The following is a 27910-nucleotide window of genomic DNA, read 5'->3' on the forward strand; positions in this document are numbered from 1 at the left end:
TGCATGTGTCTGAGCCATGTCACTTCCGCCCCAGCTAGCCAGAGCCCAGTTAGACGTACTCATGAGATTTTTCACTCTCAACTCTCTCTGCTTGTGGAAAGTTCGGATCTCCTGAGGTTTGGCTTTCAACTCAGCATGGTAAACCTAAGACTGACGAATTTCCCACCACAAAGGACCAGTCAGAGAAGTTTCTGCTGCCTCTCAATTTTCTCTCTCAAGAGAGTACCCTTTAAAATTAAAGGATAAATACTTCTGTTATATACATTTTAATCAAATATTTCAGAAATTAAAAATAGGACATAATAAGTGAACACCCTTCATAATAAATGAACACCCCTCTTCCCAGCACAAGCTTAAGAATTAATATTTTACAAATACAAATGAAGTTCCCGTTCCACCTCAGGAGAAGTTTACAAGACCAAGTGCACAGTACCTTGAAGAAATCCACATGAAATATTGGGAGCTGCCCTGTGAGAGGAAGAGAGAGGACATGCTTCTGGAGAAAAAAATGCACTTTTCTCTTGTTGGTTTGAGTTTTTTATATTCCAAATATTTAAGCCATAAGACATTGCCGATATTCAGTTATTTTCAAACCTCAAAGGTGACAGTTTTCTGTGGTTAGCCTCAGAGCAGAGAGACAGATATCCATTGCACATTACAAGAGGAAACCAAAATCCAGGTCACATCTTCTCTTGTCTAGATCATTAGCTTAGACTCAGAATTGGCTTCCCTGCCTCAGTTCTCAGCCCCGTCCAATTCAGCCTCCACGCTCTTGCCACAAGCATATGTATATCAGATCGAGAATCAAGACAGGGAAGCTGTCTCGATTATAAAATATATACATAGTGGAATTCTTACTACAAGCCAGCTACCTTGCAGAGGCTGCCACTTTACATAACTCATCTCATTTCATCCTCACAGGAAACTCTGAGACATCCAGGGGCAGATCCAAGTTTTGTGGAATCCAAATTTGGGGATACTTTGATGAGGGGAGGTTAAATTCAAAATTAGTTAATATTTGTTTAGGTTAAGAAAAGAAAGCACAACAAAATTTTAAAGGCAGTTAAATACTACAGACACCTCAAAGTTCAGAAAAATCACATAGTTTTATTAATTAACCACTTGACATACATTTAATACTTTTTTCCCCTATATTTTTGGCTGCATATTCTTTGGTCATTTCTTCATCTAACAAGTATTGCATAATATCATTTTCTATGACGAGAAGAGAAGGATACTCAGTCTTTCCTCTAACGTGGTTGAGCAAACTTTTTTTTTAATTATGGAGAGTATATTTAAAGCTTCTTTTTTGCTTCATAGTTCAACATTAGTAATAATCATGTAAGTTTTTAAGATCGTCGTCAAATGGAAACATCTCACTTTTTTCCCAGATACGGAGCTGTGAGATTTGGAATTTTTTCCACACACTTAGCTTCTGGCTCCGTGCATTTCTTTCTGTACCTCCCATATGCCTCTGGAGCCGGTTGCTCTAAGGCATGTTCATATGACAGTATGACCTCTGGCCCTGGCCCTTCATGTCCCAACACTAGATGAGTTGGCCGTTTCCAGCCCAGGACAGCTAGCAATAACCTACCCAAACATGGAAATGACTGTATAACATGTAAGCGTATCCCACTGCATCCAAAGTAAATTATCCCTGACTCAGCTTTTCCCCATGGCCACTCCAGTGCTACCCAACACAAGGGAGAGTCAGAGTAGAAAGAGACGGTCATCCTAAAGGATTGCAGTTAATATGTCTTATGTTTACAAATTGTAAAAAATATTTGACCAAGTGAACATATTTCTAGGGCCTCTCCCAGGGCCTTGGAAGGAGGCCAAACAAGTGAGAGACTGACCCTGAAGGCTGGACGGGAGCTGAGAAGCTGCATTTGCTTTTGCAAACTTGAGCAAGGTTACTTGGGTAGCAAGTGACAGAGCTAGGACTTGAACCCAGTCTGTAGAGGCCAAGCTCTTATCTATTAAATTATGTTAACTCATCTTTTTTTTTTAACTTTTTATTTTATACTGGAGTGTAGTTAACAATGTTGTGTTAGTTTCAGGTGTACAGCAAAGTGATTCAGTTGTACATATACATGTATCTATTCTTTTTCAAAGTCTTTTCCCATTTAGGTTGTTACATAATATTAAGCAGAGTTCCCTGTGCTATACAGTAGGTCTTCAGTTGGTTACTCATTTAAAATACAGCAGTGTGTACATGTCAATCCCAAAGTCCCTAACTGTCCCTCCCCACCTCCCTTCCCCCCAGTAACCATAAATTCATTCTCTAAGTCCGTGAGTCTGTTTCTGTTTTGTAAATAAATTCATTTGTATCATTTTTTTTAGATTCCGCATATAAGCGATATCATACGTTATTTCTCTTTCTCTATCTGATGTCACTCATTGTGACAATCTCCAGGTCCATCCATGTCGCTGCAAATGGCATTATTTCATTCTTTTTATGGCTGAGTAATATTCCATTATATATATATGTTCCACACTACTTCATCCATTCCTCTGTCGATGGACATTTAGGTTGCTTCCATGTCTTGGCTATTGTAAACAGTGCTGCAGTGAAAGTTGGGGTGCATGTATCCTTTCAGACCATGTTTTTCTCTAGGTATATGCCCAGGAGTGGGATTGCAGGATCATATGGTAGCTCTGTTTTTAGTTTCTTAAGGACCCTCCATACTGTTTTCCATAGTGGCTGCACCAATTCACATTCCCACCAACAGTACGGGAGGGTTCCCTTCTCTCCACACCCTCTCCAGCATTTATTGTTTGTGGACTTTTTAATGATGGCCATTCTGACTGGTGAGAGGTAATACCTCATTTCGCCATTAGTCAACATTTGCTACACCAAAAAATGGGCATTCGAATCTCAAAACAGATGTGCTCTATTCCTGTGCACCCTTGGGCCAACTTCCTTTAAGACTCTGGAACTCAACCTCTGTTGGAAACAAATTTTATCATGACAGAGATTTTCCAACAGCTCTGTATTAAACAAAAGTCATGCCTCTCCTCCACCCATGTTCTAAAATTCATGTTGCCCCTCATCCAGCTGGGAATATTTCTCAGGCCGCCCCAAGGGTTGATAAATATAGTACAGTCCCTTACGTTTATTCTGGTGTCCCTAAAAGCCATATTTCGGAAGTGGTGGGACAGTCCTCATTAGAAGGGGGACAGCCAGCAGGGGCCCTGCTCTCCACGCCCTGGCGCCTGCAGAAGAAAGGCTTTTTCTGATAAACCCTCCAATGTCTGGGACCCGCGGTTGTTCACATGGGCGGAACGCTCTCTCACAGAACGAGTGTGTTTGCCAAATCAGGGGCTGAAGTATCTTGCAAGTCCACTTGTTCCAGAAGAAAGACAGGATAAGGAAAGTGGCAGAAGCAGTGATAGGAAAGGAGTTTTTCGCACTAACAAGCGTGAGCTGATAAGCCTGACCTGTAAGGCAAATGTTGAGGGTCCTGAGTACACCTCTCAGGCCAGAATTAGCTGAGCAAATTTGATTTGGCTTTCCATTTTATAGCGGGAAAAAAATGCCTAGGAGGAAAGAAAACTCAGCATGTATTGCTCTCACAAATGACAGATTTGACTGCTCAACTGCTAGATTTTCCGACTGAATAAGTCAAGGGAATCACTTCCTAATATGCCTGAATTGTAGGGTGACATGATAAAAATATAGTAATAATATATTTTAGTCCTTGCTATGCTCCAGTCCCTGGGCTGAGTGAGTTTACATTGCTTATTTCATTTGATCCTCGTAAGAAACCGATGAGGCTGTTTCAAATTACAGATGAAGAAAATGAGGCTTAGAGAGATTCAGTAATTTACCCAACGCAGCCACACAGCCAACAGGTGGTGGAGGCTAGATCTGAACCAAAGCAGCCAGACTTGGGAGCCTGCACGCTTATCTACTCTTATACGTGGGAGAGGTCCATCTACATCCCATTCCTGTCTCCCTGCTCAGGGATCACCCTACCTCTCTGAACAGTTCCTATAAAAGGGGGAGTGGGGCTTCCCTGGTGGCGCAGTGGTTGAGGGTCCGCCTGCCGATGCAGGGAACATGGGTTCGTGCCCCAGTCCGGGAGGATCCCACATGCCACGGGGCGGCTGGGCCCGTGGTCCATGGCCGCTGGGCCTGCGCGTCCGGAGCCTCTGCTCCGCAGCGGGAGAGGCCTCAGCAGTGAGAGGCCCACGTACCGCAGGAAAAAAAAAAAAAAAAAAGTGGGGGAGTACTTTGAGAAACTCTCTGTTATTTGACATATGTATAAAGCAAACAAGGATTATTTTTATTATGTGCCACAAGTACCCTTATTAGCTTTTTTTTTTTTTTCTCTTAGGGCACCTAGAATAAAACATAAGAATATTGGTAAGGGAGCAAAATAAATATTTATTGAGCTCTGAAAGGCTTGATACATGCTTAGTTCTTCTCCACCCCTGCTCGGAGGCCCAAGCCATGTAAAAGGAAGCTCTCAGAAGGGTTAAGGAGAGTGTGGCTGCTTCCTTCTGGCAAACTCAGGTTCCTGTGAAGAATCTAAAGTCATGTTGCTGCTCCTTGGAGGCTGAACAGGGTTCCCTGTGTGTTACCCATTTGTACCTAAAATCTCTACCAGGAAGTTTTTGAAAAGTTCTCCAGAAGGAAAGCCATATTCACCCGGTCCAGGTGTAGGGTACGGTGGCAATTCAATGCCAGGTCCCTGGGGAAGCACCAGCCTGGGCCTTGTAGTCACATTGGAGAGGCCAGGATGATGAGAGGGAACCTCAGGAGAATATGTGCTCCATCCCCTCATTTCACAGAAGGAGAAACTGAGGCCCCGGGAGAGGAAGTGACCTAAGGCTGGTCACGGTGGAGGCAGCACTAGGCTTCCTACTTAAGACACTCCTTCTACCATAGGCTGCTGACATGCTCGCCTCAGCGCAGCGTCACCCAAGCAGACAGGGGCATCCTAAATACTTCGTGGCAGTTCTGTCATCCAGCGATGAGATCTGAGGTTACATTGCAGAATTGTGATGAGGAGACGGACTTCCAAGAGAGGCTACGCCCTTTTTCCTGAGGTGGTTAGATTCTCAGTCTACAGCAACAAAAGAGCTGTTTAAATAAACTATTTTATTCCTACCATTGGTGACTCATCTGCAGTAATATGTGTTATCATATTACCTGAGCCAATCGCGTTTTCCCCAGACTTACATTCCTCAGCAGAGATGCAGGGAAATTGCCCAACAAGTTCTTTATTGCTTGTTCCAAAAGCAGGAAGTGCCCTAAGTGACTATGTACACAAGTATCTCACACAGATGACACCTGTTACTCTTTTTCTCTTTGAGGTACCTTGTTTAACCAAATATACTTGAAACGAATTGGGGAGAATCAAGTTATTGTTCACGTTGATCCATCTTTGCCAATAGAACATTGTTGAAGACAACGATATTATCTTATGCACTTTAAATATATTCTCAAAACCTTGAAGCAACGGATTGAGCTTGTTTAAATAAGGGAAACATCCTCTGCATAGCCCAATTAGCAAAACCAGTCTTCACTGTAAATGAAACAATCCAGTGGACTCGTTTTCTGATAGAACAAGTCTGATTTCATTTTTTCCATTTAAACAGATGTGTTAGTACATGTCCCCGGGAGAAGCTTGTCGCTCTGAACTCTAGTTCTGAAGTAGCTGGGAAGCTAGGAAGGAGGTGGACGTATGGAGCAGAGAGCGTCAAGCCTCTCTGTGAATCTGTCACAAGGCAGGTGTAAGGTGCTGCCACCATCAGTACATCTTCAGACACTTTCTTTGCTTTGTCCCCACAAGACTATCAAGAAAGCTGCATTCTTTGAAAATAAATTAGGAGATGAAAAAGGTAAAGTTATTACACTTTCAGTGAACAAAAACTGTCAAAATTTGCACCACTCCACTGTACAGTATGTCTGAATTCAGACCATCCTATTACCCACTGAGCACCATGCATCACCCTTCACAGGAATATGTGTAAAACTGGGAGAAACTCAAAGCTCCAGCTTGGATCTGTGGTCCTTGATGAAAGGAGCAGCTACTTACAGCAGTCATTCCTATTGTCTCGTCTCTTTACTTGGCACTGTGGAGCCAGTACACCCAGGGCAAAGCAACTTAGTGAAGTGGGAGAAGGCAACTGAGGAAACACGGTGGTGAAAGAACGCTGGCGTGATACTTGGATCACAGGCATAGTCTCAGAAGACTGGCTTCAACAAATAAAAATACATATGGAAGTTAGGGATCTAGACATTGATTCTCTTTAATTTAGCTATACTCCAATTTAATACTTTAAGAGAAATCTTTGCAGGTACTGAGAAAAGGCCACGTACCAGTATGTTCATTGCAACATTGGAAAAGCAGAAATTTAGAAGCGACATAAAGATTCATCAGTGGGGGAGGGTCAATACAACAGAACACTGTATGGTAGTTAAAATACATAAGCGAATCATACACACATGTGCACACACATATGCATCCTGGAACTATTATGTTGAGTCAAAAGATAATTTTTGAAGTGCTGCGTATAGAGCATTATGTTAAAAAAAATAGTACACCTGTTTATAGATGCATAAATATGTAGTAAAAGAATAGAAACATGGGCAGAAGCACAAGCTACGGGGGAAGGGGTATCAACTGTATTTTGTAACATGTTATCTTTTCAAAAGAGCAGCTCAGCCTTCCATGCTATTAAATTGATTATTGTATTTCCAGAGGAAACAAAGAGACTGATTTTTAAATATGTATCCTGTGCATCCAATGGGAGAAGGGGCTTTAGAGTTTCGACTTAGGCTTTTGTGGGAGAATAAAGGAAGTGAACTGACCTTTCACCTCGGACACTCCATCAGGGCCAAATACAGGCTTAAGACAATTTCCATCTTGGAAGGGGATGAGTCTGGTTAGACTGCTTACCCCAAAGTCATCCCTGATTTTTGTTTTTAATGAAATTTGACAAATAAAGTATGTGCATGAAGGCTCCTGTAGAATGGCCTTAATTTGTGCTTAGGAATGCATAATTTTATCAGGGTCTCTGTAATTAGATATTGTGCAATAGAATAAAAAGCAAATACTGCTCGTTCCATGGCAACAACGGCCTTTAGTACCTATCTTTGAGATAACGAAGGTTTCCATAGACACACGTATCACATGGGATTTTTTTAAATAGACATCCAACAAGAAAATGAAAGTTTCCCAATTGGTTTTCCCCTGATTTTAAGGGCAAGTGTATGAACATGTGTTTTGTTCTCTTCTTTTTCTACTGTCTCCTAGATGTGAGTTGTTTTTCCCCCTTCTTTATCTGTTTGAACTGTAAACGTGGATGCTGCAGGTTTCGTAGTCCTGTAGAATAATTTCAGTGCTTAAACTGGTGTTTGGTGTGCAGTGCTCATCCTTTCAGGGGAGAGAAAAGAAGATTGTGGTCACTTTCTTTGTAAGGACTGAAGAAAGGTTTCATGGGATGGTAGTCTGTCTTTTATCAGAAAGAGCACTGACGGGCCGGGGCATGGACTAGAGAGCAAGCTTCTAGAAGGCAGGGAGTAACCTCTGTGACGCCAGCAACTAGCATTGCAGACACACAGTAGGAACTCAACAATTAACTCCCTGCTGGTTAACTAATCATACAGAGGGAAGACAGCAGTGTTGAATAATTACTAAGGAAAGACCCTGAAAGATGCACCTTCGCTTCTAGACCAGAGGTCAGATATCTGAGTGAGCAGGTGGGTCACATAAATGTGCCAGGTGGGGCTGGCCAAATGTTACACAACAGGAAGTGGAGGGCCTGGGGTGAACCAAGGTGTGCATGGACTATCTTAAAGCATTCAATCCAAGCTTTTTCAAACATCAACTAAGCCAAACAAAACAGTCTAATTTGCATTTCTGCCTAGGCTGTGAGTAATGTAATTCTAGTACTATATTGTTTCCACTGAGAGATGGCCAAGTCCCAAACAGGTTAAGAACCATTCCTACCAAGCGCCAGTATTAAGCAGGTAACTATGCAGTGGGTATTGCTCTTTACTAAGTGGTAAGACTTTGGGCCAGACCAGCTCTGTGCAGGGCTAGTTCTGGAAGCAGTAGGCTCTCTTTTTCTCACTTTGGAATTTGCTTGAAATTCACCTGTAATGTTCACCAAGGGCAGTTTAGAAAGGGAGAATACCCAGCAGTGTATCCTGCACCTTAAGAGGAAGGGTCAGTGGAAGGTGAGAGAAGCAAGCCCATGGGTTTGTGGTCTGCTAAGACGCATGCGACCTTCAAATCATTGTTTTAAATACCAGTGGGTCAACCACTGCCTTCTATCCAACCTGCTGCCTACCTGGGGTGATCTCCTAGAGTCTGATTCACTGCACCACCCAATAAAGCCTGATTGGTTGTACATAAACATTTCTAGTACAGATGCTCTTGGCCACAAGACTTTTGCTTTAAGAACTATTAGCCCAAGTCCCTCCTGTTGGAACACACGGCCTCAAGTATTTGTAGATGTTCTGCCCAAGATACACCTAGGCTGAATTCTGGAAACTATTTCTTTTATCTCTTTCATTTCATTAACTGCATTTAATAGCATGATTGGAATTGTTAGGGCAAAGCCCTTTGCAATTTTATTAGCATTAAGCAATTTTATATGTGGCAGCGAAGTGTGCACCTTGAGAGAATACTGAGCACATTTTAAGAAGTGAAGAGAGATATTGATATATAGTGAGAGAGGCAGAGAAACGCATGTTAATTATCCCTATGAATCCTGTAAATGTCTTCACAGAATCATAGAAATCATACCATTCCTTGAATTTAGAGAGCATTCTCTTCCAAATGACTCGAGGCAGTAGAGGTGTTGTCTTATCTTCATATGATCCTGAGAGATAGGGAGGAACAATTGTAAAACAAACTATTCAGACCCTGTTAGGCATCATGGGGTAGCAGTTAAGATATCATTTAAAGTATTGTTAATCTAAAATTTATGGTCTCAGCAGAGGCAGTTATCGTCACCTTTGTCAATTGGATCAATAAAAGAACTAAAATTGTCCATCTCTCCATTAAAACAAAGAACTGGAATAAGAGTCTGGGACCCTAGAGATAGTCTAGGCCACTAGACCCAACTCCTAGAGATGATGCATTTTAGAATGGTGCAAAAAGAAAAGCCACAGGAAAGGATGAATTTAATACCACGTACCTGCAAGGATAGGGACTTGATCTCTACACTCATTGGTTAGACAGTCACTTTGATGTATTTCAGTGCTTGCAGGTGGCAGCTGTGCTTCCTTTGCTCAACAGTGAGTTTTCTTTTTTTTAATTTACTTTATTTTATTTATTTATTTTTAATTTTTAAATAGATCTTTATTGGAGTGTAATTGCTTCACAATACTGTGTTAGTTTCTGTTGCACAACAAAGAGAATCAGCCATATGCATACACATGTCCCCATATCCCCTCCCTCTCGAGCCTCCCTCCCACCCTCCCTATCCCACCCCTCTAGGTCATCGCAAAGCACCGAGCCGATCTACCTGTGCTATGCTGCTGCTTCCCACCAGCCAACTATTTTACATTCGGTAGTGTATATATGTCGATGGTACTCTTACTTCGCCCCAGCTTCACCCTCCCACCCCGTGTCCTCAAGTCCATTTTCTATGTCTACGTCTTTATTCCTGCCCTGCAACTAGGTTCATCAGTACCATTTTTTTTTTTTTTTTTTTTTAGATACCGTATATATGCGTTAGCGTACGGTATTTGCTTTTCTCTTTCTGACTTACTTCACTCTGTATGACAGACTCTAGGTCCATCCACCTCACTACAAATAAGTCAATTTCATTTCTCTTTATGTCTGTGTAATATTCCATTGTATATATGTGCCACATCTTCTTTATCCATTCATCTGTCAGTGGACATTTAGGTTGGTTCCATGTCCTGGCTATTGTAAATAGTACTGCAATGAACATTGTGGTACATGTCTCTTTTTGAATTATGGTTTTCTCAGGGTATATGCCCAGTAGTGGGATTGCTGGGTCATATGGTAGTTCTACTTTTAGTTTTTTAAGGAACCTCCATACTGTTTTCCATAGTGGCTGTATCAATTTACATTCCCATCAACAGTGCAGGAGGGTTCCCTTTTCACCACACCCTTTCCAGTATTTACTGTTTCTAGATTTTTTGGTGATGGCGATTCTGACCAGCATGAGGTGATACCTAATTGTAGTTTTGATTTATATTTCTATAATGATTAGTGATGTTGAGCATCCTTTCATGTGTTTGTTGGCAATCAGTATATCTTCTTTGGAGAAATGTCTATTTAGGTCTTCTGCCCATTTTTTAACTGGATTGTTTGTTTTTTCAATATTGAGCTCCATGAGCTGTTTGTATATTTTGGAGATTAATCCTTTGTCTATTGTTTCATTTGCAAATATTTCCTCCCTTTCTGAGGGTTGTCTTTTTGTCTTGTTTATGGTTTCCTTTCCTGTGCAAAAGCTTTTAAGTGCCATTTGTTTATATTTGTTTTTATTTCCGTTACTCTAGGAGGTGAGTCAAAAAAGATCTTGCTGTGGTTTATGTCAAAGTGTCTTTTTCCTGTTTTCCTCTAAGAGTTTTTATAGTGTCTGGTCTTACATTTAAATCTTTAATCCATTTGGAGATTGTTTTTGTGTACGCTGTTAGGTAGTGTTCTAATTTCATTCTTGTACATGGAGCTGTCCAGTTTTCCCAGCACCACTTATTGAAGAGGCTATCTTTTCTCCAGTGTTTGTTCTTGCCTCCTTTATTGTAAATTAGGTGCCCATGTGTGCGTGGGTTTATCTCTGGGCATTCTATCTTCTACCATTGATCTGTATTTCTGTTTTTGTGCCAGTACCATACTGTCTTGATTACTGTAGCTTTGTGGTATAGTTTGAAGTCAGGGAGCCTGATTCTTCCAACTCCATTTTTCTTTCTCAAGATTGCTTTGGCTATTCGGGGTATTTTGTGTTTCCATACAAATTGTGAAATTTTTTGTTGTAATTCTGTGAAGAATGCCATTGGTAGTTTGATAGGGATTGCATTGAATCTGTAGATTGCTTTGGGTAGTATAGTCATTTTCACAATATTGATTCTTCCAATCCAAGAACATGGTATATTTCTCCATCTGTTTATGTCATCTTTGATTTCTTTCATCAGTGTTTTACTATACAAGTCTTTTGTCTCCTTAGGTAGCTTTATTCCTAGGTATTTTATTCTTTTTTGTTGCAATGGTAAATGGGAGTGTTTCCTTAATTTCTCTTTCAGATGTTTCATCATTAGCGTATAGGAATGCAAGAGATTTCTGTGCATTAGTTTTGTATCCTGCAACCTTACCAAATTCATTGATTAGTTCTAGTAGTTTTCTGGTGGCATCTTTAGGATTTTCTATGTATAGTATCACATCATTGGCAAACAGTGACAGTTTTACTTCTTCTTTTCCAATTTGTATTTCTTTTTCTTCTCTGATTGCTGTGGCTAGGACTTCCAAAACTATGTTGAATAAGAGTGGCAAGAGTACACATCCTTTTCTTGTTTCTGATCTTAGTGGAAATGCTTTCAGTTTTTCACCATTGAGTATGATGAATGCTCATATATATGTCATATATGTCATATATAGCCTTTGACATATAGAATGTCATATATAGCCTTTATTATGTTGAGGTAGGTTCCCTCTATGCCCATTTTCTGGAGAGTTTTTATCATGAATAGGTGTTGAATTTTGTCAAAAGCTTTTTCTGCATCTATTGAGATGATCATATGGTTTTTATTCCTTAATTTGTAAATGTGGTGTATCACATTGATTGATTTGCATATATTGAAGAATCCTTGCATCCCTGGGATAAATCCCACTTGATCATAGTGTATGATCCTTTTAATGTGCTGTTGGATTTTGTTCAGGATTTTTGCATCTATGTTCATCAGTGATATTAGTCTATAATTTTCTTTTTTTGTGATATCTTTTTCTGGTTTTGGTATCAGGGTGATGGTGGCTTCGTAGAATGAATTTGGGAGTGTTTCTCCCTCTGCAATTTTTTGAAAGAGTTTGAGAAGGATGGGTGTTAGCTCTTCTCTAAATGTTTGATAGAATTCACTGTGAAGCCATCTGGTCCTGGACTTTGGTTTGTTGGAAGATATCTAATTACAGTTTCAATTTCATTACTTGTGATAGGTCTGTTTATATTTTCTAATTCTTCCTGGTTCAGTCTTGTAAAATTGTACCTTTCCGGGCTTCCCTGGTGGCGCAGTGGTTGAGAGTCCGCCTGCCGATGCAGGGGACACGGGTTCGTGCCCCGGTCCGGGAAGATCTCACATGCCGCGGAGCGGCTGGGCCGGTGAGCCATGGCCTCTGAGCCTGTGCATCCGGAGCCTGCGCTCCGCAACGGGAGAGGCCGCAACAGTGAGAGGCCCGCGTACCACAAAAAAAAAAAAATTGTACCTTTCCAAGAATTTGTACATTTCTTTGCGGTTGTCCATTTTATTGTCATATAGTTGTTCGTAGTAGTCTCTTATAATCCTTTGTATTTCTGCAGTGTCGGTTGTGATTTCTCCTTTTTCATTTCTAATTTTATTGATTTGCGTCCTCTCCCTTTTTTTCTTGATGAGTCTGGCTAAGGGTTTATCAATTTTGTTTATCTTCTCAAAGAACCAGTTTTTAGTTTTATTGATCTTTGCTATTGTTTTCTTCGTTTCTATTTCATTTATTTCTGCTCTGATCTTTATGATTTCTTTCCTTCTACTGACTTTGGGTTTTCTTTGTTCTTCTTTCTCTAGTTGTTTTAAGTGTATGGTTAGATTGTTTACTTGAGATTTTTCTTGTTTCTTGAGGTGAGATTGAATTGCTTTAAACTTCCCTCTTAGAACTGCTTTTGCTGCATCCTGTAGGTTTTGGGTCGTCGTGTTTTCATTGTCATTTGTTTCTATGTATTTTTTAATTTCTTTGATTTCTTCAGTGAGCTCTTGGTTATTTAGTAGCGCACTGTTTAGCCTCCATGTATTTGTGTTTTTTACAGTTTTTTTCCTGTAATTGATTTCCAATCTCATAACATTGTGGTCAGAAAAGATGCTTGATACGATTTCAGTTTTCTTAAATTTTCCAAGACTTGATTTGTGACCCAAGGTGTGATCGACCCTGGAGAATGTTCTCTGTGCACTTGAGAACAAAATGTATTCTGCCACTTTTGGGTGGAATGTTCTGTAATTATCAGTTAGATCTATCTGGTCTATTGTGTCATTTAAAGCTTGTGTTTCCTTATTTATTTTCTGTTTGGATAATCTGTCCATTGGTGTAAGTGGGGTGTTAAAGTCCCCTACTATTATTGTGTTACTGTTGATTTCTTCTTTCATGGTTGTTAGCATTTGCCTTATGTATTGGGGTGCTCCTACTATGTTGGGTACATAAACATTTATAATTGTTATATCTTCTTGGATTCATCCTTTGATCATTATGTAGTGTCCCACCTTATCTCTTGTAACAGTCTTTATATTAAAGTCTATTTTATCTGATATGAGTATTGCTACTCTAGCTTTCTTTTGATTTCCATTTGCATGGAATATATTTTTCTAATCCTTCACTTTCAGTCTGTATGTGTCCCTAGGTCTGAAGTGGGTCTCTTGTAGACAGCATATATACCGGTCTTGTTTTTGTATCCATTCAGCCAGTCTGTGTCTTTTGGTTGGGGCATTTAATCCATTTACATTCAAGGTTATTATCGATATGTATGTTCCTGTTACCATTTTCTTCATTGTTTTGGGTTTGTTTTTGTGGGTCTTTTTCTTCTCTTGTGTTTCCTGCTTGGAGAAGTTTCTTTAGCATTTGTTGTAAAGCTGGTCTGGTGGTGCTGAATTCTCTTAGCTTTTGCTTGTCTGTGAAGCTTTTGATTTCTCCATCAAATCTGAATGAGATAATGAGATCCTTGCTGGGTAGAGTAATCTTGGTTTTAGGTTTTTCTCTTTCATCACTTTAAGTATATCCTGCCACTCCCTTCTGGCCTGCAGAGTTTCTGCTGAAAAATCAGCTGATAACCTTATGGGAATCCCTTTGTATGTTACTTTTTGTTTTTTTTCCCTTGCTGCTTTTAATGTTTTTTTCTTTGAATTTAATTTTTGTTAATTTGATTAATATGTGTCTTGGTGTGTTTTTCCTAGGATTTATCCTGTATGGGACTCTCTGTGCTTCCTGGACTTGGGTGACTATTTCCTTTCCCATGTTAGGGAAGCTTTCAACTATAATGTCTTCAAATATTTTCTCAGACCCTTTCTTTTCCTCTTCTTCTTCTGGGACCCCTATAATTCGAATGTTGGTGCACTTAGTGTTGTCCCAGAGGTCTCTGAAATTGTCTTCAATTCTTTTCATTCTTTTTTCTTTATTCTGCTCCTCAGCAGTTATTTCCACCATTTTGTCTTCCAGCTCACTTATTCGTTCTTCTGCCTCAGTTATTCTGTTGTTGATTCCTTCTAGTGTATTTTTCATTTCAGTTATTGTGTTGTTCATCTCTGTTTGTTTGTTCTTTAGTTCTTCTAAACCTCTGTTAAGCATTTCTTGTATTTTCTCAATCTATGCCACCATTCTATTTCCGAGATTCTGGATCATCTTTACTATCATTACTCTGAATTCTTTTTCAAGTAGATTGCCTATTGCCTCTTCATTTATTTGGTCTTGTAGGTTTTTACCTTGTTCCTTCATCTTGACACTTGGCATGTTGTTTTGCCATCTCTCTTTTTCTTTTTTTTTAATTGGTATGGTTGTGTTCCTGTCTTACTGGTTGTTTGGCCTGAGGCTTCCAACACTGGGGTTTGTAGGCTGTTGGGTAGAGCTGGATCTTGGTGCTGAGATGAGAAACTCTGTGAGACCTCACTCCAATGAATATTCCCTGGGGTCTGAGGTTCTCTGTTAGTCCAGTGGTTTGGAGCTCCCACTGCAGAAGCTTTGGCCTGCCCCTGGACTTGTGAACTAAGATCACGCAAGCCGCCTGAGGCGGGGAAAAAAAAAAAGCAATAACAAAGTAAAAATTAAAATTAGAGTAGGAAACTAACAGATATTTTAGGAAGAATATAAAAATAAAAATATAGATGAATCAACAACTGGAAGGTACATCAGTACCACAATAGTAAAAAAGAGGAGGAGGGAAAAGAAAAACAAGGGGAGGTGAATGCCTTGGCTGTGGAGGGCGGGGCCTAAGCAAGGGTGAGGTTTGGGTGGTGGGCGGGGCCAATGCTCAGGACTCGCAGGGCTGGAAAAGGCCCTGGGGGCCGTGGGGGGTGGGGCTTAGACTCAAGGAACAGAAGGCTCCCAGGCGTGCCCCCCTCCCCGGTCTCAGAGGGTGGGGGACCTCACCTGGAGCTCAGCAGGTTCCCCGTGCCCGAGTGGGCGGGGCAATCACCCTCTGCTCCTCTCCCACTCCTCTGGTCTGGGAGGGCCCCTCCTGCCTGCCTCTCCTGATGTCCCAGGTCTCCCTCCTATGCCCCCAGGACCCACGTGGCTTCGATGGGGCTTTGTGGAGGAGGTACAAGCCTGGGAGCTCAACAGGCTCCCTGGCCCGAGTGGGCCAGGCGATTGCCCTCTGCTCCCCTCCCGCCCTTCCTGGAGAGTCCCTCCCGCCTGCCTCTCCTGATCTCCCCAGCCTCAGAGGTGCCAATCCTGTCTGGCCTCCACTTCTCCCCGCTCAGTCCCCCTACGTCCTACCGGTTCACTTTGAGGTTCCTCCTGTTTCCTTGGGCATCAGAGTTCCCCCACCAGTGGCCGTCAGGCGCCCTAGTTGTGAGGAGATGCTAACTCCATGTCTTCGCACACCACCATCTTCACGATGAGTTTTCATGATGGTAGAGTAGGCAGAGGTCAGACAGCATTCTCTAATGGCTACTATTTACCTGGTCTTATCCAATCAGGTGCCAGGTACCTCTTCTTAACTACAACTAAAGAGTTCTTTTAACTCAGAATTCAGAGAAAAGGCAGGTCTCTCTTCCCAGGTTGAGAAGGACCAAAGTTGTAGTGTAGGCATGACTATGCCTAGGTCACATAAAGAACTATAAACTGGAAACAGGTATAGAGAAACCATAATATGCAGTCATGAGGAGCTTCCAGGTGTCAATTACCAATTCCTCCCTGCCTGAGCTGTGGTGAAACCCATGGTCAGGAGTTCCCAGGGCCAAGCCCAGTCTGGCTCCAACCAGAGCCTCCGCTTTCATTGTCACACTGATTCCATTTTGTCCTCTGATCCTCCCCTGTGTCCCTTCCTGGTCTGTGCTATTTGAATTACACTGTCAGCTACTCTACGACAGCATTTAATATCCTAATTACAGAAGAGTCTCCTTTTCACCAGCCACAATTCCCGAAAGAATAATGCACAGATGTCATCCACTGCATTTCTGTTGCTCTAGCACTTTCTGATCTTTGTGCTTATTTGAGAAATCTTTGAAAATGCTGAAGGTATCATTCTCCCTCGGTGGAAATATTCTTTGGGAAAATTCCCACTAAAACTGTATTTCCTCCCCTGCTATGGCAACCAGAGTTTATAAGGCCTGCTTTCTTTACGTGAAGAACAACTTTCAGACTAAATGTCTCCCTCACATAGTAAACCATGGATTGTTTTCTGTGCCAAAGTATCTAACTCCAGTATCAGTCTATTGACGAGAAAGAACTATGGTGCTGGGTCAATGTCTGCTATTTACCTCCTTAAATTTCATGTCATGGGGGCTGTGGTGGTTTGGCTTCAGGTATAACACAGGCTTAGTCGTGGTCCTTCATTTCACTTATATGGACTTTATCCTCCCCACCCACCACTTTTTTTTTTTTTTTTTTGGTATGTTAGAGGTCTATAGTTTGTGGGCTCTGAAACCATATTTTACAAATCAATAAAGTAAGACATGTGACCTGAAAAAAAGATTTTTTTCCTGATTGGTACATGTATTTTACAGAAAGTTTCTTAAAATTAAATCAGATTTAGTTATACATTGGGGAAAAAAATCACCTTTTAAAAAGATAAGATTACATAACCTAGACACTGCCCCTAAGAGGATGGCAATATAAGGAGAGTTTACCTATAACATATACAGAGTGATATGTCTTATCAGCTGTTAGACTTACAACTTATTTTTGCAAAAAAGAAGTCCTTCTCCAGGTTTGTGTCCATGAGAGAAGTAACCAAGAAGCTTCACTTTTTTAAATATAAAGATAATACAACCCTTAATCCCATAACCAGAAAGAACTAATATCTCCAAGCCACTTTTCTCCACTTTGGAAGGAGAATGAGTTAACTTTTTTTCTTTTTTTCTCTCAGAGTTACTATTCTCAAAATGGTAGACAGTGTGCAAATCCTAGAGTTTATTCTGCTTAAACTGTGAGCATTTTCCCTCCAGATTAACCGTGTGCTGTTGAAACCAAACCTCTAATTACTGTTATCTAATAGTTTTATAACATGCCATGCACTATTTGCAAGAAATTTTTTCTATCATTTTTTCATTGCTCATTCAGAAATACAATGAAAATGAGCTTTTTACCCCTTGGTATGGGAAAAGAGACTGTGCAAGGGCAAAAATAGACTTTTTCCCCCTGATTTGTGTTCTGCCTACCCAGAGTTGAAGTAGCCAGGAACAGAGTATGATCATTCTCTGTGAATTTATTATATGAAAAGAATTTGATTTTTTTTTTTAATGGGTAGGAAAGCCTCAATTTCAGCTTATGTCCAGGACCTCGTGGGGATTGTAAAAGTGGGAGAAAACCCTTTAGGTCAGAGTGACTCAAACCATCAGAGAATTTTCATCTGTCCTTTCCAGGGTCAACTCTAAATCTGTAACAGGAAGAATTCTGCACACAGCACAGGTAGGAAGCTAGGAGCCAGGGAGAGAAGGGAGCACATATCTTCCTGCAATTTGATACAGCCCCTGTTGTGCAAGCTGGACCACCAGAGAGAATAGGGTTGGTATTCTGTTTGGGCCATCGTGCTTCTGTGTAGATAAAGAAAACTTTGGGGAAAGGCTGAGCCGAAAGCAAGAAGGTAGACATTCCATAGGAGGAAACAACTAAGGGGGAACGGACTGTTTACTTCTCAGGAAGTTATGAAATCTCGTTATGTAAAACACAGTCATATTTTTGTTATTACTTGATTTAACACTCCAGGAAGTTAGCCCAAGCCAGCTGTGACTCTCAGGCTGCCCCGCTCATTAAAATCCCCCCTCCTCCCTCTTTGGATTCAGACCCCCTTTCACCATGACTGGATATCGCCTGGCCTGTTGTCCCTAACTCGACTCCATGTAATTCAGGAATGTGCCTGTGCAGTGCTCCCAAGAAGTTTCTTTTTAATAACATATTATATTCCTATGAAAGTAAAAGTTCACTATAGAAATTTTGGAAAATTCTGAAAAGTACAAATTAAAAATACATGGCACAATAATTCTATCACCTGTACGTTGTGCCACTGTTAACACATTAGTGATATAAAACTGTTTTGGTTTTTTTTTTTGCTGTACGCGGGCCTCTCACTGTTGTGGCCTCTCCCGTTGCGGAGCACAGGCTCCGGACGCACAGGCTCAGCGGCCGCGGCTCACGGGCCCAGCCGCTCCGCGGCATGTGGGATCTTCCCGGGCCGGGGCACGAACCCGCGTTCCCTGCATCGGCAGGCGGACTCTCAACCACTGCGCCACCAGGGAAGCCCAAAACCGTTATTTTTTATTTTTTATTTTTTTCAAAACTGTTATTTTTTAAGCATTCACGCTAATCCTGAAGATACCAGGTGTGGAGGTGTCCAGACCCTACCCTTGAGGGCAAAGGTCATATCTTCTCTGTTTCAGTGCCAGCGTGCAGGAGCCACGCTGTGTGTGCAGCATCTGCGTGCCTGAGTTTTCAGAGGAAAATTCTAGAATGGGTCCAGGAAAGAAACGTGTTGGTACCTTTTCTCAGATAGCAACTATCAAATATAGTTCTCAATTATGACCTTTTTCTGGAATTGTCTAGAAATGTCAAAAACGTGGGCCTGAGGGTTGAAGAGAATGTAAGACTTTTCGAGGACTCTGCTCAGAAGATAAGTTTACTCAAAATTCTGTGGCATTTCTTTGGCACCTAGGGCAGGAAGATACCGGCTTGGGACAGTGGACTCCCAGTGGGTGAGCCGAGCCCTGGGCTGCTTGAGAAGGGATGGGGGCAGGGGTGGATCTGCTGAGACTGGGGCCTCACCACCTACCTGCAGTATCTGAGTCAAGGTGTGTGAGGTTTGAAGAGGGGTAGGGGAGGGACCGGGCTGGTTGGTATCCAGGCCCCCTAAGCCACCAGGGCCTGTACATGGACCATATGTCCCTGCATGGAGCAGCGCCCGTAAACAGATTACAGAACTCCATTCGTTAATCCCCAAACAGTTTTCTGTCATTTAATTAGAAAATTCATCTTATTTTGCCTCCAGGCCTTGTAGCCTTATTGCATTTGCACATATTTCAAAATGTTTCAAGTACTGACCAGATAACATTAATGAATATATTAGATAGGCAAACGCTTTTAAACAAAAAATAATAAACATACTTGTGTGTGTATATAGAAAAAAAAAAGTTAATTCCGTCTGGAGCCAAACAGGTAATTTTCCCTTCAGCGTTTTTTCAGTCAGCTAAGACAGGTTGGCCTAAGAGTGCAGTCAGCCTGTCTGCAGATTCCGGCTCGACTTGCATACCAGGGTCAGAGTTTTTTCAGAAACAGACAGCAAGATGATCTGATTGGCTCAGGTCCAGAGCGTGGTCACAAGGGCTTCTTTGATGAAGGGGTCCTTGGTAAGTCCTGTACCAAAAGCAGCCTGCCACCCTCTTTTCAAAGATATCCATTTAGAGTAATTCCCAGAAAGGGAAAAAAACACTGAGAAAAAGAGAGAGGGAAAGGGAGCAGAGAGAGAGAGAGGAATTACCGCAAGAATAATTATGCTCCCTGGCAAGAGAAAGGGGGAAAAGTTATTACAAGTAAACTGCTGGATGTTGAAGTGGCTGGTTGGCAACTCTGCAAGAACATAAGGAATGTGCAATTAAATTCATTAAAACATCATCATTATGCTTATCAATCTTTTTCCAAAAGGGGTGTGGGGTGGAGCAGTATGTTAAGGCATGACTGCTTTTGCAGATAAGGATCCAGGACTACCTAGATGCTTCTCTCAGCAAACAAAGTCAGCTCTTCCGTTCCACGAGGCACTTACAGTTATACACATGCCGCAGTGGTGCGTGCGCTCCGGGAAAGACATCTGGGAGACTGGTTCCTCTCAGCCGGCAAGCTTCCTTGTGATAGGATCTCCATCAGATGAGCAAGTCTTGATTAAGCACCTGCTGTATGCCCAACACTGGTGTTCAAAGAAATTCAGAAATATTATACATGGTGTGAGCCCGGCCCTCCAAGCACCATTAACTTAGTTGGGGAGGTGAGACCTAAGTCATTCATTCACTATGCAATAAAGATATATTGAGAGGCAGCCCTGTGTGTGCACTCTGCTGGGTGCAGTGGGTACCAGGATGACCAAGGAGGACACAGCCCCCACCCTCACCAACCAGCAGAGAGTCAGTCCTTCAGGCCCAAGTTCAGTGATGCAGAATTGCTACGTGACCAGTGCTGGAATGGGTAGGTCAAGGTTCAGTGGGAGCACAGGTAGGAGTAACTACTCCACATGCAACTTGCTCATGGTCCACATTCAATTTTTTTTTTTTTTTTTTTTTGCGGTACGCGGGCCTCTCACTGTTGCGGCCTCTCCCGCTGCGGAGCACAGGCTCCGGACACACAGGCTCAGTGGCCATGGCTCACGGGCCCAGCCGCTCCGCGGCGTGTGGGATCTTCCCGGACCGGGGCACGAACCTGTGTCCCCTGCATCGGCAGGCAGACTCTCAACCACTGCGCCACCAGGGAAGACCCACATTCAATTTTAAGCTCCTTGAGGAGACCTTTTGTCTCTCTTTTACTGTCACTTTTTCTCTTTCTTTGCTGCTATTATTTTTTAATGGCATTTTAAAAAATTAATTTATGGGCTTCCCTGGTGGCGCAGTGGTTGAGAGTCCGCCTGCCAATGCAGGGGACACGGGTTCGTGTCCCGATCCGGGAGGATCCCACATGCCGCGGAGCGGCTGGGCCCGTGAGCCATGGCCGCTGAGCCTGCGCATCCGGAGCCTATGCTCCGCAACGGGAGAGGCCACAGCAGTGAGAGGCCCACGTACCGCAAAAAAAAAAATAATAATAGATTTATTTATTTTATTTTTGGCTGCGTTGGGTCTTGCTGCACGCAGGCTTTCTCTAGTTGCTGCGAGCGGGGCTACTCTTTGTTGCAGTGCGCGGGCTTCTCACTGCGGTGGCTTTTCTTGTTGCGGAGCACGGGCTCTAGGCGCATGGGCTTCAGTAGTGGTGGCTCGCGGGCTCAGTACTTGTGGCTCGCAGCCTCTAGAGTGCAGGTTCAGTAGTTGTGGCGCAAGGGCTTAGTTGCTCTTCAGCATGTGGGATCTTCCCGGGCCAGGTCTCGAACCCGTGTCCCCTGCATTGGCAGGCAGAATCTTAACCACTGCGCCACCAGGGAAGCCTCTTTAATGACATTTTTAATATGAAAATGGTTTATGATGAAGATTAATCACATGCAGAAAAATATAAAAAGAAAATTTTAAATTATCCATAAGCTGAATACCCAGAGAGACCCACTCTGACATTTAGATGTTTTCTCTTCCAATTTTTTGTTTTTATTTTTTATAAAATCATATAAATAGAATTATTTTTTCACTTGACATAATGTGAGCATTTTCCATATCATTAAATATGCTTCGAACCATTGTTTAGAATATCTGCACAGTTTAACTAATCTTTTACTGCTGGACATTTTGTTTGTTTATACTTTTTCACCATTATACATAATATTGCCCTGAGCATCTTTGTATGTAAGAATTGTCACTTATTTCATATCCCCACAGTTATTTTCAAATAGTGTTTATGCAATAACCACCTGTAAAATAAAGGAAAGATACATAAAACAAAACAGAGTATAACTGTGGGATCCAAACTGGAGCTGAAGGAATCTGGAAAGCAGTTTATTCACTGGGGATTAGCACAAACAGGAAGGGTCATAGAGAAGGTGGGACTAGACCTGGGGTGGTCTCATTTTTAAAGTCTTATAATACTGTGGATTGTCTCAAAATCTCCACGTTGTACTTTCTTCTGAGCATCTGTAAGGAGCACCCCTTTTCCTCCACCAGCTCAGTCCTGGGAGACCCCATCCCCATGTCTCCACTACATCCCTAGTTCAGTAATCCACAAACATTTCTCTGCTTCAGAATCACCTGGGGTGTGGGTTATAAAGACCGATTGCTGGACCTCATCCCAGACCTGCTAAATCAAAACCTGTGGAGTGGGGTCTGGGAATCTGCATTTTTTAAACACACACCAAGGTAAATCTAGTGCAAGGGGTCAGTGACCCAACGAGGCAGGAGGAGGCGCTGGCTGCAGTCGTGATGCTGGACACACAGTGGTCAAGAGGAAGGGCTCCTGGCAGAGGGGTGTGGGCTCAGCCCCTGGCCCTGCCATTCACCACCTTTGCTTCCCAAGCCTGTCTCCTCATCTGTAAAAGGAAGATCATAGTAGGAAATCCCTCCAAGAGTAGTTGTGAGGATTAAATGAAGGGCTTAAGACCCCAACGCAGAACCAGTTTCCAATGAACCTTTTTGGTAGCATTATTTTTCACATGTATCGTTTCTCTTTAAAACCTGAGCAGCATGTAGGCCTCCTTGCTTAGCCTTAGTCTTGGCTGGAGCTGAGCTCACCAATGAGACCGTGTCTGTATTAATAAGAGTGGCCTCAGAGATCAGTGACCCTCCTGTGCAAGGCTCCCGCAGAAGCGCTGGTGCCTACTTTACTTCCCTCAGCCTCCTGTCTTACGGCAAGGGAGCTGGGGCATCTGATTGGTAGAAATGCATCCCTGGTTGGAAGCCAAGTTAAGCTAAGGTGGGAGGGAAAGACAAGCCTAAGGAAATGCTGATGCGAAGAGGGGTGACTGGAGAAATACCAGTACCCCTCAGGACTGGAGGGAGCCAGCTTGATCTTTAATTCCTGGTTTGATCAAGGGAGTGTAAAAATGGACCCCCAACAGTCTTTAGATGGAAAACTAGGTTTTAGGTTTCACATATTAGCTGTAGTTAAAGCCAAATGTTCATTCCACTCAAATTGTGTGGGTGGATCACTTTCCTCCCACTGTTGAAGTATCGTGTTTTTAGCTGCTAATAAACTTAACAAAATCCATTTCTTATTTCCCCTAGTGTATTAAGTCCGTTCACATGCACTGCTGAACCAACGCTTAGTGACACTGTGTTAGAAAGTATTTTTGTTGGAAACAGACAACAGACGCAGTTCAACTGCAAAACACTTCTCAAAAAGGCTTCTTTTCTCCAGTCTCAAGCTTGCAAAGAGTCATTTGAATTCAGGGAATCCTCCCAGTCAACCATAACACCTACACAAAGTATGAAGGAATTTTGTTTTACTGGTTCAAGAAGCAGATTCAAAGGAACTGCATGCTTTTCTACACCCACGGAAGCCCCCACCTGTTCATTTCCCACCCCCAGACTCTCATTGCCACTAAGGGCCCGTGTCTTCTCACTGTCCCAACACGCCAAGGCTACCCAGATCAGAAGAGTCAGGGTGCATTTCCAGGGTCTAGCCAACCCCAGCTCTTCTCAGACTGCTTGGTGATTGAACGCTGGTGCTGTAATCAAGCAAAACAAAAATGCGCTGCTGAGAAGTGAATTTGGAGAGCAGTGTGGGGAATACTGGAGTCTTCCAAGCCGGGGTTGAAAAGAACTAGAAATAAAGAAGGGGGATCCTGAAGCTATAGATATAGACAAGGAAAATATGCAGGAGTCCATGTGGAGACATGGAATCTAAGGAGGTAGAAATAGACATTCGACAGTTTCAATCGTTCTGTTCTAAAATTTCAAAACATGGTGTCTAGACCGCTATGATGCGTTATGTTTGTGGTGTGTTGATTATTGATATGTAGGTGTTGGGGCAGGGACAGAGATGAAATTTTAAGAAAATCCAAAAAGTTGGAAACAATCCAGATTGTTTGTCAATCCATGATATCAAGTTCCCATTGGATTTAAGGACGCAAAACTAGGACAGAACGCCCTTCCTTGTCTGTCCTGCTCTGTTTTGGTGACAGGTGAAGCCATTTTACCTGTGAGCATTCATTTTTATTTCTTACTTTTAAGGTTAAAAAAAAGATAAAGGCAACCTCGTACTCAGGCTTTTGCATACCAGGACTGTTAAGTCTTGAGGAATTTGCTGCTGTTTCACAAAGTGATTGTGAGATCTTTGCTCTTCTGTAAGGTGAAAACTAGAAAATTACAATGCCGTGCCCATGTTTGCTGAAGTGATCACCCCTCGATTGTGTGGGGCTTATCTCCCGGTATAATCAGCATGGCCCTCTTAAATAGAGCTGTCTTAAAAACCCAGATTTACCGGTAAGATTTGTTTTAATTTCGGTCTAACAGCTTTAGGATTACCCCTCAAGACTATATCGTCAGGCTTTTGTACAAACAAGGAGCTTACACAAAACTCCCATTATAATGGTGGCTTGAGGGCAAGGGAAAGACGTGTTTGGTTGATTGAGTTATGATTGTATAGGGAACAAATAAAGGCTTTCTTTCCTTAAACATAACAGTTATGTCTTACTCTCACTAATAATGCCACATATTCTTTGGAAAAATATTTACACAGCCTGACATTATTCTTAATGTCAATGCAGTGTGTTACCTCTAGGTTGAAATCCAGTTTTAATCCTATAAGCTAGAAAAATAAGTTCAATTCTGCACAATTGAGTTTTGAAACTGTTGATTCTGTTGCTGTATTTATTACCATTGATGGTTGGTCTCTCCCCCCTCCCTCCCCCTCTCTCTTCCCCTCCTCCCCCCTCCTCTTCCTTCTTTTCTCTCTCTTTCTTTCACTCCGTATGTATATATGAATTAAACTGATTAGCTGTATATGTGTATATAGCTCTGTACGTGTGTGTATCTATACACGTGTAACAATTTCGTTCATGCTGCAAGAAACTATCTTAATTCCTTCTCTGGGAATCTACTCTGTGATCTCAATAAACTCTTCTACAATGAACTGATTTACTGCAGACCTGAACAGTATTTATGCTTTCTCCTGCCTTCCGCCCCAAAGAAGTTAAATGGCTTTTCTTTGACAGTTGTTACACTAGGTACATTACAGTTCTACTCACCAGATTTTATTTAAAGTCTCTTATAAATAAAATGGATTGGAAAGTTTGGGTGCTGGGTAGGTTACGTGATTTCAGCTGAGGGGTAGTCAACCACTGGTAGTGTGGATGCTGTGGGGCTCATTTCTGATGGCTTTAAGGGCTGCAGGCACATTCTCTGTAGCTGCACTCACAGGGGCGCTAGAGCCGGGTGTGCTGCAGCCAGTGGTCCAGACGCAACCCTCCAGCTGCAAGGTGTGATGGCGGAGGCCAAAAAAGAACAAACAAGTGAAATCAGAGGTGACATTAGACAAAACTAGGCTGAGAGCTTTTTTTTCCTTTTTTTCTCAGCAATGGAAACCAGATAGTGATCCAGAAACAGGAAGACAGAGAGATTCCTACGAACTGGCACAGGAGCCATAGTGAAGGCTTTTAAACGTGAATTCGCAGTGACCTTGGCCCTGGACCAGGCACTGAGTGCTATTTGTCTTCTCTAAATCCATCTTTAAACATAGTTCTGAGAGTATATTTGGGCAGGAGATTTGAATTGGGATATTATCATTTCAGCAGGACTAATTTTAATCAGTTAGTTTGGCATTTTGGAAGCACTTGAGGTCATTGTAATTATGCAAAGGATACACAGTCATTAGCACTCAATATCCCAATTTCTTATTAATATCTACCTGGAATCGAGTTGATGAATATGAGGCCATCATTGCCTGAAAATGAACATTTTCACTTGAAAATGTGGCTTCTTTTCACTCTCGGCTGCTCCCAGAATTGGTGTGAGTACTGGGCCTGGAGCGCAGTGCCCTTTAGCTTTCAGAACCATAGCTCACACACGTGGAGTGGATCAAGACATCTTTTTTATTTATTTATTTATTTTTGGCTGCGTTGGGTCTTTGTTGCGGCGAGCGGGGGCTACTCTTCGTTGTGGTGCGCGGTGTCTCATTGCGGTGGCTTCTCTTTGTTGCAGAGCACGGCCTGTAGGCGCGCGGGCTTCAGTAGTTGTAGCGCAGGGGCTTAGTTGCTCCGCAGCATGTGGGATCTTCCCAGACCAGGAATCGAACCCGTGTCCCCTGCATTGGTAGGCGGATTCTTAACCACTGAGCCACCAGGGAAGTCCCAAGACATTTAAATACCACTGATCGAGCTTATCACAGCTAAATGATCTGGCAGAAGGCTAGTTTAAAAAATTAAGAGTCACAGCCGGAGGGCGTTTTGCATAGCCTGCGACCCTCGAGCACCTCAAACTTGGACCCGGACAGCACCTGCCACTTGGCACCAGACTCAAAAACCCATTGGTGGTGCCACTTTGGTTAGTAGAGGGTGAATGACTGGGCATGTGACCTCTCAGTAGACTTTAAATGTTCCACTGGCCTTTGTTCCAAGTCTCACGTCCAAGCATAATTTTACACGCCCCACCTGCACCAAGGGGCGTGATGAGGTTGAATTGAGTTCTTGCTTCTTTCCTGCCTGTTTGTACTAAGAGCATGTTGCCCTGCTTTGTAGCTTCAAGAAGTGAATTTAATAGTCTGGTGGCAGGTAGGACGCTGCTTCACTGAGTTATGGAACTTCAGAGCCCTGTGTTTGGGAGTTTCGTGCCTTATATTGATATAAGTTCTTTGTTTAGAACGTTTTTTATGCTTAAACCTCATCTTAATTTAGCTCTCAGGCGTTGTTTCATGAAAATACGCCACAAGGTCATTGCATTTCTGCCTTTGACCTCCAGCCTCATGCTTTTGTTCCCTGCTGCCATATGACGCCAAGAACACGTCATGAACCGGGTGCCAGTCAGACACCTGTGCAGTGGCCTTTACAACCCTCTCAATGGTTTATTCATCTGATTCATGCCGTAGCACCCCTTCTGGGAAACAGCATGTCAAGAACCTATATGGTTCCGAGGAGAGAAAAAAGGAAAGATGGAAGGAAAGGCTTTTACAAGCTGCAGTTACGCCTGCCAATGACAGTGTCTGCGGCATCCCTGGGGGTTGTTTAAACCTCCCCAGTAGACTAATGCCCAACCCGCAGCACTGGAGATACACGTGGTACCCTCAGGAATTCCTAGTTAAGTTTAGGGATTTTTTCCTCTTCTGTGCCAGAGATTCTTGGACGCACTTTGCATGCATGCTATCAGTCACCAGCCACTTAATCCCAGTCAGAGCCTGTAGTACTTGATTTGTCGGCCGTCGTAGCCAGCTGTAGGCAATTCTTGATTGTCTGTGGGAATGGAGAAGACTTGGGGCATGGTTAATCCAAAACAGTGAATAATGCAAAAGAATCATATTTTGAGAATTATCTTTAGTTGGTTTTGTTTTTATAAAACTGTGTTACCTTCCTAGCTATACTTTGCTTAAGCTAAACTTGGTGTTTAAAATGTTATATTCTAAGTTTTTATATTATATGGAGTAATGTATTAGAAAAAATTAGAAAATTATAGGAGACTTAAAATCACACCATTAATAACCTTTTGCCGAATATATGTCTTGGCATTTTTCTCTTGCTACGAACACATATAGATACAATTTTTTAATGAAGTTGAACTTTCTTCACTTTACTAAATATTGTGATCGTTGTTCCGTATCAGTTACTCATCAGCGTCATCATTTTTATGGGCTGTGTGGTACTTGGTGTTATGAATGTATCGCAATTTGTTTATACACATGCCTATTGATGAATATTTGCATTTCAAAGTTACAGTTACTAACAGCATCACAGTATCCACTCTTGCACATCCATAGACCAGTGCACACATGTT

At 42.3% G+C, this 27910-nt stretch overlaps 1 protein-coding gene across 12 annotated transcripts in view; it reads left to right on the forward strand.

The window, feature by feature from the left end:
* Positions 1-27910, forward strand: part of VTI1A (vesicle transport through interaction with t-SNAREs 1A) — a 376929-nt gene that overhangs the window by 279553 nt on the left and 69466 nt on the right. The window contains exon 9 of one of the 12 annotated variants that reach the window (XM_033421034.2): positions 404-4168. The exons of the other annotated variants lie outside the window; for them this stretch is intronic. Coding sequence (XP_033276925.1) covers positions 404-452 — 49 coding nt within the window. The 3' untranslated portion in view covers positions 453-4168. Of the gene's footprint in view, positions 1-403; positions 4169-27910 lie in introns of those variants that run through there. 12 annotated transcript variants of the gene reach the window in all.

This window comes from Orcinus orca, chromosome 14 (assembly GCF_937001465.1).
Source record: "Orcinus orca chromosome 14, mOrcOrc1.1, whole genome shotgun sequence".
NCBI classification, from domain to species: Eukaryota; Metazoa; Chordata; class Mammalia; order Artiodactyla; family Delphinidae; genus Orcinus; species Orcinus orca.